Genomic DNA, 14,999 nt, shown 5'->3' with positions numbered 1-14,999 from the left:
ACTGAAATTGAATCATAAATGCAAAACTGTTTCGAACAGGGGCTTCCAAAATATGTGTGGCCCATGGCCCCAAAAATTCTTAACATGTCCCTGACCTTGATGCTCATCCTGCATATGTTTCGCCATATGATAACTATTGTCATTACTCTTATTTGCCCTAAGGTGCTGCAGAATGTGTATCTTCACTTTATTTGTGGGACTTCCACATAAATGTTTTTATAGCTACCCTCAAGGGAATAAATGACAAATTCTATATTACAGGTAATCCTCTCTTTTATTGGTATTGTTCTACATCACGTGCTGTATTTCCTCACATTTTGTCCAGTGCCACATGCTTTACAAATCCACACTTCCAGAGCCCCCCAATTCCCAAATTCAGCAAAGTGGGGGATAACTGGGCTCCATCAACATGTTTTGTTGTTAATAGAGCCCCCTTGTCTGCTGTTCATCTGTAGGTAATACCTAGATGGAGCCCTACATCTTTTTTGAGGTCCTTATCATGCATGTGTACATTTCAGTTCTTCAGTTACCTTTGTCTCATAGTTGACTGTTCCACAGTACTGTATAGTTGAAAAAAACAAAACCTAATGATTTCGCTATCCTGTTATGAATTTGTGGCTTTACTGCTCCCTCCTTTATTTAGTTGGAATAACAATTCTTCTCTGGTTCTCAAATGTGTTCTATTATATTCATCAACCAACATACTTTGGGGGTATCCCCTTGCGAGGAACCTCAACATCATCTGCAGGGCCTCCTTGTCAACGTCTCTTTCTGTTGAACATACCATTCTTGCGCGTAGTAGTTGGCCATACAATATGCTCCATTTTGAGGGCTTCAGGTGCCCACTATTTGCATGCAATAAGGAATTTGCTGCTGTTGCTTTCCTGAGTATTTTATGTACCGAATCTCATTTGCCACATAGATGGCTGAATCAAGAAATTCAACCCTTAGATTTACTCCATTTGCTGGTTGAATGCATATTGTATTCATTCATATTAAGCTTACCTGAGAATGATTTCGAACTGTCTTCCTCACCATCTCATATTAAGAATAAGCCGTCTATGAAGCTTGTCCAAAGGATGACATGGTTCATGTAAGTTTCATTTTCCTCAGACCAGGCCACCTCCTACTCCCACAACCCCACGAACAATGTTTCCATAGGTGGGGGCAAAGGTTGCACATATGGTGGTACCCTATTTTTAAATATATTCCTAACTTCCAAACAAAAATATGTGTGAGAGAGACAACATGGCAATGATTATTGGTGTATGCTGTAAAAGTTTCAGTGACCATGTTCATAGGAAATGTTCACATGCAGCAATCCCTTGTTCATGATTGATTGAGGTGTAAAGATGTGATAGCCATTCTTACCATTTTATATGATGACATCCACAGTGTGTTGTTAATCTTTTCTAGGAATTCATATGTATCCATGATAAATGTTGGCAAAGGGACCACATAGCCGGATAGAAAAATATCTACCTATTGTGATATGTTTTGAAGTAACACCAGGGATTTATGAACTTTTGGGGGAGAAATAGATTATGGACCTCTTAGCACTGGATGTTCTTAAATACTTATGTTCTTTTATCTCCAAAATACCAGCCTCTATCTCTAAAGACAACATGATTGCATTTTCTTTCTAATTATTTAAAAAGATTATCCTTCAAGATCTCATAGTGCTGTTTGTTTCTTAACTGCCCCTTGGCTTCTGCTTGGTACCGAACCTTATCCATAACCACAGTGTTTCCTGCTTTATCAGAGACCTTTAGGATTATAATGTTGGTACTCCTTAACCTATTCAATTCACTCCATTCATATTGTGTCATGTTTCTATTGTTCCTAGACTTCCTCATTGATATTAGGCTTTTCCCTATGTACCAGCTCTTGTAGGCTTTGTTCATCTTTTTACTGGAAGATGTCTACTTTATTGCCGTGTGGTAACTGTGGGCAGCACGTACTCCTTGGTCGTAAATTAGTGGATACAGGATGTTAAATTTCAAATCTCATTTGCTCTAGGGGTGGGTCATATCCTGAGTCTGATTGGATTCACCCTTGTCTAGATCTGTGCTCGTCTATTGTTGTAATGATAGTAATTATGTTATATTAGCTATTGTAAAGGGTGTTCTTGACTTTACCAAGGCTGCTTCTTTCTCGATATCTGCTCTGTTACTAAAGTGTCTTTTAGCTTCTTTTTGGGTGAGAACTTAGTCAGGATCAGAGGTAGAACAAAAATCTATAATTGTGTTTCAGATAATTCATGTGATGAAATGTTAACCATGACCGGTTTATCCTGTAATTTGTTTACTGTTGATCCTTGGATTGCTTTCTCTTTCTTCTTCCTCCTCCTTGTCCTGCAGCTCCTCTTCCCCGACCTACTATTTTGCCATGTGCACCTTGCCTTGTTGTCATGTGGAATAGCTTCATTTCTTATTACCATAAAAATAAAATAACTTCTGTTGTGGACCCTCATCCGCTGCCTGGGTCAGAACTATTCCCTACATAGCTGGCACTTTGATCACAACTTAGTTTCTTATCTATCACCTCCTTCATTCTTAAAGAATCAAAGGTATAGATTTGTCCATCTTCACAATCCTGCCTGTCTTGATTAAACTTTCAAGCTTTCTTATTATTTATCTCCTCCTCATACTTTTCCTTTGTTTGGTCAACTACTTTTTAGAAGGATGTTTACTTCACCCTTCTCTTTCACATCCTCAAGCTCCTTCGTAAGTTCTTCAATTATCTTAGACTATGCATCCATTTTGTGGTTGGCATGCTTTATCAATGTTTCCTTTAAATGTATTCCTCCTCCATTCTTCCAGTAGGTCTCTATCCATATAATTTACATAAGCATTTTTCTCAGACCTCTTGCTATCAGTCCACATTTCACATATTGCCTTAGTGATGTCATTTCCCACCAGCTGTTAGATTCTTGTACCCTAGCTTTCTCCAGGTCTCGAATCACCTGTGCAGGTGTCCTTATTCCTGCATTTGCACCTTCTTTGGATTTATTCAATACTCCCCTATTAATAAAAACACCTTGTGCATCCAACTCTCTTATACTGTGCTTGTATGTCATTTTGGCAAGAAATTAACTGATATTGAAGTCCTCAGGGCACAGTTTTTGTTCCACAATCCTTTTTTTTCAAAGCACATTTGTACTCATATTGCATAAACAACGTGTCCTCTATTTACTTGTTGATTATAGATTGAGTTCACCAGGGATTACATGGGGTTTCATTAATGTGCCATTTCTGGATGTATACAGTTATCTCAAGTAGCTATAACTCGTGCTCCTAGGTAACTATAACTCATGCCCCCACCATGCACATTTTTCTCATCAATAATTCCATTGCAAATGTTGCCGTGATATTGTAATTGATGTCATAAATGATGTCATGAGTAATGTAATATGTGGTGCATCATGAGGGCACGAGTTATGGTTACTTGAGATAACTATAAATGATGAATTTCAATGGTTTTTAGAAAATAAAACATTACATTATTACTGAACATTTCAACTATAATGTTACTTTAACGTTTGTTTTTTTCAGTGAATTTCTAGGGTTTTTTAACGTAAAGTAATATTTAATTACCATAAGTATACCCAACCTCTCTGCCACTCACATCCTTTTGCTGCGTATGGTAGGGGTTCAACAGCAGGACCTGGCCAGTGGCAAGGCCCTGCAATCAACCTCTGCCCCCGCATGCAGCCAACTCTGGGTTGTGCACAGTAGAGACATGACTACATGGCCTGGCCTGTGGCCAGGCTCTCTGCCAACGCCCCAAGGTGGCCAACCCCAAGCTGCACAGGGCCTTCAGTTGTGCGCAGCAGAGGGATGTCCACAGTGCTTGAGCCTGGGGGTCCCCATCTCCAGGGCCTATATTTTTTTTTAATGGGATGGGCCTACATGGTTCCCCTCACATAGCCTCATTAGGTGCTGGGGGGCCCCATCCCTCAGCCATATCTCGTTTAAAGGGGAGGGGACCCTGTGACCACCCACTTACCGAGCCTTATTAGGCTTTGGGACCCCATCCCTAGGTTTTTATTTATTTTAAAGCTTATGGGGGGCCATGTGGCCCCCTTCCCTGAGCCCCAATAGGCCCTGAACACTTCATCCTCATCACCCCGAACCTATAAAAGGCCCGTGGGACTCCAACCCCCCCGTAGCTATTACTTAAAATACCTGTTTTCGACTCCCGGGGACCCCATCCCTGGGGCCTGCATTAATTAAAGGTGTGTGCCTTAGTGCCCACCCAGGGTACCCACCATACACTTGTTGGGGGTGGGGGCTGAGGGGAGCCCCAGGCTCCTGCAGCCCTAGTTGGCTCCCAGCATGCTACAGGAGCTGGCATTGTACCCTGCAGAGAGCAGCTACTTATGCTGTTCCCTCCTGGTGGTAGCAATCCTTTGATCTGTTTCTCTGCCCTGCTGACACTGCGTTTGCTCAGTTTGGCAGGAGTTTTGAAAAGCTCCTGCCAGGCGGGAGCAAACACGTTTCACTGCCCAGGCCAGGTGGGCAGGGAAACCGCTGTGTCCCTGGGTGGGCTACCCGGGACACACCAATTTCCGATTCAGTACAGTAACCGATTTACCTTCAGAATTGCATCAATCCACTACAGCTTCAACAATCTCTGAGAATAAGCACTGTCTTGCTTAATCAACGGTCTGTTCTTGAAAGCATCATCCACTGTTAACTCTGTCTTACCAGAAGAGCCCTGATTGTTAGAGCCATAGAATACAGTGCACTTGTTATCAAGCAGAATGAATATCCGTCATGTTTATCATGGAGTAACGCATCCACCAAACTTTAAACCAGGCCCTTAGTTTAGGAATTATTCTATTATATGTCTATGCTAGTGGCCTCACTGCCTATTGTGTTCTTGTGAAGGAAGCTTTGAGATGAATGTTACTTTTTCTTACTTTGCTCCCATATATTATGACTTAAAAAAGAAGTGGTTAAAACCCTTTCTCAAAGACATTATTGCACTAAATACAACACAGGTGTTATAAAATCGTAAGGAACATCCATCACGTAGTTAAGAAGGAAGCAGTGATGTTTCCAACAGCCTAAATCCAGCATCTTTCTGAACTTATCATATAAGATCAAAAGTGCCAACTCAGTGCTGTGCAGAGGCCAAAGACCCAAATTCAGCAGTAACAAGAAGGCTATCGGATTCACAAAATGCATAGATTTGAGCATGGATATGCTTTTTGAGAACTTTGGAGGCTAAGTTTTGTTTGAGATTGGCTAATACTTAAACAACACAGATGAATCAGCTGTAGGTTTTTAAAGAGCTGACCCACCGCCTGCCTCTAGCTAAGAAAGACTTAAAAAGACACAAAACAACTACAGATATCTGCAGGAACTAAAGTTAGGGAGCAGACCAATGTTAGAAATGTGCTGGACAGGGATCAAAGTGAATGCCAGACCAGACACTAGTGATTAGTTCCCTGCTATTCTCCTCCTTTAGGTGATGGGACCACTTAAAGCAATGTGAATGCCTTGTCAGGTTTGCAGACTTCACAGTGTTTGGTATCTAGGACACCACTTTTGACAAAACAGATTTGCCACCCTCTTCGTACTGGACTGCTGTTCTACTTTTGCCATAGCCTGTTCATAACATAGAGATTAAGTTTGGAACTTCAGGTATTGTCTGGAGTTGGATCTCATCATACATTGTTGAAAGGTCCAACACTGATTCCTTTATCTTTGGTAAGATGTGCTTCGCTTACCACCATTCCACAAGTGTCCATCATCTTCCAGATATATCCCAGACCTTTCCTGGACCACATCAAATGCCTTAGCCATTCCTCTTACAACTCTGCCTACAATAATCAGATAATCCTAAAGTTGGATAATGTCACTGAAAAGCATCACTCTACCTAGGGCTAGGTCCTGCAGTCAATGGACCATTTTAAGCTATGCAACTACTGCAAACTTAACTTGTCAAAAATTAAGATTTTCATATTTGGAACCTGGAGACAGTATCACAACATCACCCTTTGGCCTCATAAGTGTGGGCCTGCACCAACCTTGTCTAGAAAGGTGAGTAACCTCTGAGTGGTCACCGGCTCAAACGTCTACCTGGAGATATACCAAGAGATCAAATTATTCTTGTAAGCCATGCAAACGTTACATGGAATCCTCCTATATCTACGACCCTCTCACATGACACAGGTGAATTTTGCATTCGTCCTTTCATTTTCAGATTATGACAACGGGTTGTACCGCCAGTTCTCTCTCTGCTTACTCTGCAAACTTCAACAAGTCCAGAAAATGATTACCAGACAACTGCAAGTTTTTCAGTTGGCTGGTGAGGAATCATAAAATAGAATAAGTTACTGTGATCAAGTCTTCACTCTACTAATGGACACGCCTCTAATTGTTTCCTATCTGGATAATCCTAGTCCTATATGCCAAGGAGAGCGGTACCCCTGCATACCTCTACTCATCCCTTGCTATAATGAGGTCACTATAACCCACAGAATAACAATATCTTCTTATACTTACTTATTTCCAGATTCATATGAGATCACTCTAACCGAGAGAAAGGAGCCATCTGCTCATTTGCACCTACCCACCCAGTGCCAGGGAGAGGAGCCACTTATTCAAGTGCATCTACTCCAGTACTTCACTGGAACCATTCTACCCCTGGAAGAGGAGAAACCAATTCACATAAATCTTTTCTTATGCATCACAGTTCAACCACAGTATACTGTCATACTTCACTTATATTCTTCTAAGTTTAGAGGGATAATGCTTCACCATGGAGTTCTACATTACTCATGCCTAGAAATGGATTCTGATATTGGTGGATTGCCCAAGGTGTCTAACCCAAGGGATTAAAAAAGTTGGGATAGATTTCTTCAGTCAGTTAGAGCACCCTCAAGAGAATCTTGATAGCAGCAGTAGTGTAAACCTAAAGGGCCTGATTATGAGTTTGGTGGACTGGCCCTCAGCCTGCCAGACCGGTGGGGGGGAGACTGCCACAGAGCTGGAGGTCTCCCCTGGCCGAATTACAATGTTTCTACTGGGCTGACTGGCGGAAATCACCATATTAGGACGTTTCCGCTGGCCAGCCCTGTGTAAACAGTGTGGCAGTATCAGCCTGGGCTCCTCAGTGAGCCGAGGCCAATGCCATCACACAGAGGGTGCCCCCAGCACCCTCGGAATGCCCACTGTCTATCATTGCAGAAAGTGCCCCTTCTGAGGGTGCTTGGCAGGGGGGGCCCCTGCACTACCCACAACATAGTCGAGGGCAGTGGATGGACCCTCCTGAGGCCCGAACACTAGCTTTCAATCAGCCTTTTCATGGTGGGGACCCTGCCATGAAAAAGGCTGGCAGAAAGATAAGTCAGGATCAGCACAGCGGTTTGAAATCAGCACAGCCGTGGCTGACCATCCTGGGGGTGGGTCGGTAGTCCGACCACCAAGGTCGTAATCTTGCAGTCCGACCGCCAGTAGTGTGGTGGTCCAACCGCCACAGTGAATTTGGCGGTCGCAAGACCGCCAAACTCATTATTAGGCCCATAGTCATCTCTCTACAAATTCAAGCTGATTCAGTTAGCTCAGGTCTGTTTCCTCTGAGACGCAAAAGTAAATATGCATGTATAGATTTACTCATATGTAGATTTACTACACACCTAGACGTAAGTCTACTCTTTCTTATTATTCACACTTGCCGAGTGTGAATTTGCACCTAAGTGTAGACTTATGTTTCCGCCTACTCAGTTAAGGAGGCCGAGAAATCTAAAACTGAACTTAAGACTGTAAAGTTATGAGTAGTAAGTGGTAAAGTATACAGAAAAGAAAAAAAGTTATACATCTTTTAAAACAATACACATATATTAATGTAAATTGATTTAAAATATTTATTGACCTAGAACTAATGAAATGTTACATCACATTGGTTCAACAAATTACATTTAATACATAATTAAGTAAATAAAATCATTTAATTTATACATTTTTTAACAAAAGTTAAAAATCACCATCACTAACTTATTAATATTTAATTTATTTTTATTACTGTTAACTTAAAATTGTTTTATACAGTAATTTATCCACAATACAATACAATTGTTACAACAATTTCCATTTTTTTTGAAGTTTAAAAGTTTCATTTAGTGTTTTTAAAGTTGTAATAATTTTAAAAATTCTAAAATATTTAATATTAATTTAATCTACTTATTTTACACTTAAACATTGATGTTTATATATTTTTAATTTAAATATATAAAAAATTAATTTATTTAATATTTTTTCTTTTTAGGCTGTTATATTAAGCCACAGTCTGTTTACTCTGGGATAGTATGCAGTGCTTGCGAATGGCCATGGCTGGGCTGGAGTACATTTACTACTGTTTTGGGGCACTTTGGCTGTAGTACCTTAGAAGTGTAATTTGTGATTATCAGTGACCTTATTTTGTTTTTATGGGTCTGTATTTTTATGAAGCTCTTCTTCCGAAACTCTTGCTTACTACGACCTAAACTTCACCTTGCTCCTCTGTATTGTCTTCCCATTTGGAAGAAAGTATCCCCATTTTCCAGTCTCTCCCACATTTACCAGTGAACTGAAGGAACACTTTTGCGAATCTCTTTTCATAGAATAGATAGGAGAGGTGGAAGTGGAGATATCCACGCTTAAGTTTGGGAATTGCATTTTGTGGTACTTGAGTAGTACTACCAAAGTACTACACGAAAGTTTCTTAATCTGGCCATATGTGTCCGCACACACCTTCCTGTTCCTTTGGGTGCCGTTTAAGTATCTTCTTAAGGCCAAGAGTTCCATTCAGGTATTTTCCAACAAAGTGAATGTTTCAACCTTTTTTTTCCTTTGTCTCATCTTTGTTTGACTTATTTGCAGGGACCACCTGGGTCAGTGAAATAGTCGACTGCATTCTTAACAACGGTGATGTGGAGAAAACCAAGCGCAATGCCATTTATACACGTGTGCCATTCCTGGAGTTTGCATCCCCAGGCACTCCTTCAGGTAAGCTCACAAACCACCTGTTTACTATCAGTATCTGAAAATACATCATTCACTCCTTGTGTCATTTGAGGCGGGGTGAGTTTCTCTTAAGGCTTAGCTTCCACTATATGGTGAGTATAAAAACCTGAACACATTTTCTGATAAGTTCTGTGCATTTATTTCTAAATAATATCTGTCCAAATTTGCAATGAGTATTGCACACTTTCTAAAACATTCTTTGTACTGTTTATGTTGGAATATTCAAACATATTATAATTGGTAATGCTCCATTTTTGATCAAGGATTTCCCACTTTCGCTAAAGAATTTGCGCACTTTCTCTGATAAATCTTTTACACTTGTTTTGATTAATTCAGAACTTGTTACCTGAATAATTGTGCTCACTTTTCAATGTAAAAAATCTTTAAACTTCTCTAATGATTCATGCCCACTTTTCTACAGAATGTATTTTTCAGACATTTGGTAATTAAATCTACTCCCTCTGAAATTGATGGCACATCTGTACTAAATCATTCATGTTCAGATATTTTACTGATTTCGTATGTCTTTTTTTAAGAGTCATTTATAAGTTCTGAAGAATTCTGCACACGTCCCCAGAATTCTATACACTTTTTGAAAATGAATTATGCACTTATATTTTAATTAATTCAGAATTATGTTCCTATCTAACTGGTTTGATTACCCACCTAATTATAAGCATTTTTAAATAAACTCTGCAACTTTTTATCTATATAAATTTGCACTTATCACTCAAGAATAACACATCCTTTTTAATGAATTGTGCAAACCTACAATTACTCCATGAAGGGAAAAAAACAGGATCCTACTTCACCTCCGTGGTTTCACTCTTCATATGATCACTTATCAAGGAATTTATTACGGCACGGAGAGAAGTACAATAGGTGATAGAGGCTCTGCACAGAGCACTGACATGTTTGTGTGGAAAAGGCTGCTTGTATTGAAACAGGTGCATGTCACATAAATACCCTGGGCATTCCGCCTTAACAAACGAAAACCACACTATACAGAACTGTTAACTATCTTTACCTACCACCCATCCATAAATGTCCCACTCCCCACATAAATCAATCCTGCAAGTATTTACCTCTTACTATGCTGCACTTGTGTAATTGCTACCTCACCCAGCCATGAGCTTGTTCACACGTTCCCTTTCTTTCTGGTTCGCCACTGGCAACACCAATAAAATTAGCTAAACCTATGTAAACTTCTCAGCCAACCACCTCAGCATCTGCTTCAAAGAGACAACGATAGACAAACTGTTTTCCCTGCACTACTGTTCCAACCTAAAGCACCCCTTTACTGCAAAAACACTCTAAAGGCATAATCGAAAAGCTTAAAGAAAGGAGTGGGTGGGTGTTGAGACTGGCCACTCACCTGAAAAGCAGGATGTCTGCAGGGGCGATGGTATATCCCCCTACCTCATGGAACACCTCTCGGCTTTTCCTGGTAGACATAGAAACCCCGGCAGGTGTCCCAAAAGGAAAGGGGGAGTGAAAGAGAAAGAGACAAAATACTGCCACTTCTTGCCGGTCCAGCCAGGCACCCTGCATCGTCAGGGGGTCAGGTTGTTGTTGACAGAGTGATAGTAGAGTTAGTGCACTGAACTTCCTTGAAACTGAATCTCTCTTTCTGATATGGGCATGGGAGCGGTAGAAGAACACCGGGATGCTCCAGCACTTTTCTTGGATAATAATAACTGTTGGCACAATTACTAACACTGCATTACCAAAAACCCAAACTGAGTACCATAACAATAAATACTGCGACACCAGGGCTGGCTTCACAGAGATTCACTGTTGCACACTACAATTAGAGCTGTGGTTGCACATATCATGCACAAGAAAGACAAGCAAGGGCATTAATTATATCTCATATAACTTTCCTGCATGCATAGGGTTAAACTAAAAGGAACAAAAACAATCCAAGAAATACAAATGTCCACTATGGATTTAAACAGTTAGGGTGGCACAGTTTAGTTTGGTTTCACTGTGTGTGTGAAAAACCCTTCAAAAGCAAATTCCTCAAACCTGAAACACAGGCATGAATGACAGAATTTAAATCCAAGAGTTCTGTTATTAGAGAAAGAAAAGTCACATAAATGCTCTTTTAAAATTGCACTGTCACTTTTTGTAACACTTGAGCTCAACCAGATTTCCTGAAGGACATTTAAACAAGTAACTACAATAATAATGTAGAATGTTCAGAAATGCATTTGTGTCTTTAAGATAGGCACTCTGCCAAAATATGAGGTCTGAAATACATCAGCTGTTCTAGGAAAGTGGGGCGCTCAAAGAACAAACTCCCTGGAGAATACTAGTCACTTAGCTGCAGTCTTTTCTGGAGTGCTGGATGAATGCCTGGTGTCAGCTGGTACAGGAACGAAGAAGAGAATTGCCTCAAAAGTCATGAATACGAGGATGACAGCAGGGGCTGGACTGCCAAATCTGATGCTGAGATCAGGAAGCAAAACAAAGCCAAGCGGGGAGGCATGCTTCTCTCTGCTAATTTATAGTCAATCAGGAAAGCAGTTGAGTTTCCACATGTGGATGAGTCACCACACCCAATTAGAAGCACATGTCTACACCACACCCAATTAGAAGCACATGTCTACACCTGTTCACATTAGCAAAGAAGCATTGGTGTAGCAAGCATTGATAAAACCAATTGTGTAACACAGCCCATTATTTCTACTTAGAAACATGAAGGTTTAACCAAGAACAGAGAGATGATTTAACCCTAATTCCTGAGGGTGCTGACAGATAACGCAGGAGGCACCTTGGGGATTACTGACAGTCTTCCCACCTAGGACCCTCCCAAAGTGCGGGTCTTGGAAGGGTGCAGGAGATGGAATTTTTTAGTAAAACGTGGAGCATGAACTGTGGACGCGGGTTCCCAGGAATTGTCCTCAGGCCCATAGCCTTTCCAAGCCAATAAATAGTGTAGAACATCACGGACGCACCTGGAGTCAAGAATTTTGGCCACTTCAAATTCCCATTGCCCGTGTACTTTTACCGGGGGAGGTGGTGGGGCATCACAGGTATCAGGGGAATAGGGACGGAGTAACGACACATGAAACACGGAGTGTACCTTGAAATCATCTGGCAATGTCAGTTCTACTACCACAGGATTGATGGTTTTGGCAATAGGAAAGGGGCCTAGAAATCGGGGGTTTAATTTTCTGGATCCTGGTTTCTGTGCGTGGGGGTTCATTAGTTTTTGTTTGTCACAAACAACCTCTTGATTTGGGAGTTTGTTTTTGTAAAACAAAAACGTTTGAAAAGTTTGATGTAAAGCAGTCAAAACTGAGAGTGGACATGCTCCAAACTTTTAGTAGATTGCACGGAGATATATGCTTGGCTGGCAGCTCTCTCTAAAATATAATTGATGGAAGACCATCTGGCTAGTGAGGGTAATGTCCTCCACAACCCTGACAGACACCAGCTTGTTTGTTAATCCTTAAATCGGGCCCTTAATCTTTAATATGTGGGAATTAGGACTCTGGCTAACCTCTTCAATCTCAAGGGGATTTGCACATTCAAAAGTGACAATCAAATTCTGGTGTCTCAACGCATTATTTTTTTTTAGATACATTCAGATAAGATCAGATGTAGGCTCTATCGAAATTTTAATTACATTACATAATTTGCAAGATTTCAAGAATGTTGCCTTAGTCTTGTTATACAAAGTTCACAAAATGATGTCATTACGCCAAATTATATTTTTCATTTGTATGTGCAATTTTGCATAATTTTCCTTAGATTGGTAAAATGTCCCTAAATCAAATTATGCCAGTTTTGCATAACCTTAATTATATCTGAAGAGCAGAGTTGGGAAAGACACATTCACAGGTAACATAGGGTTGTTGGAATATCTTGTTACATCCATTGTGTTTCTAGTTACTATCTTGTTTTGCTTGGTAGTTTTGAAAACGATTTAATGCTCTTTAGTGAGGCATGGAACGAGGACCTGTATACGATGTGTCAACATCTCCCTAAGAACACATTCTCCTCACATTTCTGTGATGCAAAGTTCTGAAATCAGAGAGAAGTCACAAATTTCCTACCACTCAGCGTTCCCCTCGGTCTCCCAATAAAAATGATATCTCACTTGTGTGGATGGGCCAAGTGCCTACAACATGGAAGGGCCAAAAACGTGTATAGTTTGAGGGGGAATCAAAGCGAGTCCAAAAAAGCATTTTTTTTTTTTAAATAACATTTTTAGGTAGACTCTGCTTTGGGCAGCCACACAAGTGAGGTATCATTTTTTATCAGGAGAAAGAGAGGAACGTAGGAAATTTGTGGTTTATTTCTGAAAGAACATGGCACAAAAATGCAGGGAGCATAAATGTTTCATTTTAGTCACATTTTGAGGTTTGCAGGACATTGTGGGTAAGAAAATGGGGTGGGGTGGATTTGAAGCACACTACCCTGGACTCTCACAGATGTCTAGTTTTCAGATTTGTCTGGGTTTGGTAGGTTTGTCAAGGTGGCAGTCTACCCAAGCCCTAAAACGTGCAGCTGCAGCTGTTTACCATTGTAATTAGGATGATACTGGAAGTTAGCCAAGCTCTCCTGTCCTAATTTGTAAAAGCAACACCCAACCAAATCAAATATCCTCTTGCTTGCCATTGGGGTGAAATGCTTTAGTCTTCAGGGGAGCAGAAAGACTGTTTCCCCAATTCTGAAGGGGGTGGGGGTATGGCCATGCCCATTCTGGGCAGCCACACCCTACAATAAAAAGTAATCCCTGGTGTCTAGTGGTCTTTCTGCCCCACTGAGGGGGCAGATGGGGTCATTTACCCCATCTGCCCCGCCGTTGGGTGGGGTGGGGGGGAAATACTGTTTACCTTTTTGGATGGGGGTATGGACATGCCCATGTTGGGCAGCCCCCAGTGATACATATAGAAATAAAGGAATCCCTGGTGTCCAGTGGACTTTCTGCCCTTTCCGGGGAGGGGGAGCAGATGGAGTAATTGGTTCCATCTGCCTACAGGTGGGGCAGATAGAATTTTTCCCAGTTTGCGGGGGGAATGGAGGTAATGGGCATCACCCACCAATACAAGTTTAAAAAAACTTTTGTCTGGGGTGGGCGGTGGGGGCATTCGCCTGCCCATTGTGGGCAAGCCCCATCCCTCTTTTATTAAAAAAAAGTCTCTGGTGTCTAGTGGACTTTCTGCCCCTAGGGGTAAGAACCTCCATCTGTCCCTGGGAGGTGGGGGAGAAAGACTGTTTGTTTCTGGGGGGGGCATTAGCATACCACTTTGGAAAGCCCCCACCCCTATAAGTTAGAAAAAGAATCCCTAGTGTCTAGCGGACTTTCTGCCCCCTCTAGTGCACAGATCACGGATTATAATGCCAATCTGGCTCTTGGGGGGGGGGGGGTGCATAGGCTGTTCCTATTTGTGTTTGGGGGTTAGGGGCATTGGCATGACCATTGTGGGCAGCCCCCCCTCTTTTATATAAGAAAAGTCCCTGGTGTATAGTAGGCTTTCTGCCCCCTCCTAGGGGCAGATCATGGGTAATAACCCCCATCTGACCACCAGCGGGGGCAGAAAGACTGTGTCTGGGGAGGGGTTGGTGCATTGGCATGCCCATTTTGGGCAGCTTCCAACCCAATAAGTCAAAATCAAATAATCCCGGGGGAGAGGTGTGTGTGAAAAGCTGAATATGGCACAACATTAGAGGGTAGCAAAAGCCCTTGCCCAAGGTGCAACTCCCTCCTCCCTGGTGTCTAGTGGGTGGATCCCTGTTTGGGATCGCCCTCCTGCAGCGATCCCCAAGCAAGGATCTGCTAGGGAAGAGTGCCATTGGAGCCCCTTTTTCAATGCTACCTTTCACATCTGCCTAGGTTCTCGTGGTTGACATAGCCCCACAAGCACCTAGGTAGTAAAAGTGAAATGAGCCGATCGGCTAATTTCACTTTATTTTTCAGTGAAATTACATCAGCACGCCATGTGTGCTGCTCGCGATTTCACTGAAAACTAA

General features: G+C 41.6%; 1 protein-coding gene across 2 annotated transcripts in view; it reads left to right on the top strand.

The window, feature by feature from the left end:
* The window catches only part of LOC138304198 (sulfotransferase 1 family member D1-like), a 426,949-nt gene that overhangs the window by 138,598 nt on the left and 273,352 nt on the right, over positions 1 to 14,999 (top strand). For both annotated transcript variants that reach the window (XM_069244053.1, XM_069244054.1), the window contains exon 3: positions 8,871 to 8,996. In XM_069244053.1, the coding sequence (XP_069100154.1) occupies positions 8,871 to 8,996 (126 nt within the window). The remainder of the gene's footprint in view (positions 1 to 8,870; positions 8,997 to 14,999) is intronic.

The sequence above is a fragment of the Pleurodeles waltl genome, chromosome 7, assembly GCF_031143425.1.
Source record: "Pleurodeles waltl isolate 20211129_DDA chromosome 7, aPleWal1.hap1.20221129, whole genome shotgun sequence".
Taxonomy (NCBI): Eukaryota; Metazoa; Chordata; class Amphibia; order Caudata; family Salamandridae; genus Pleurodeles; species Pleurodeles waltl.
Note: the sequence above shows the minus strand (reverse complement) of the source record. Positions and strands in the feature narration are given on the sequence as shown.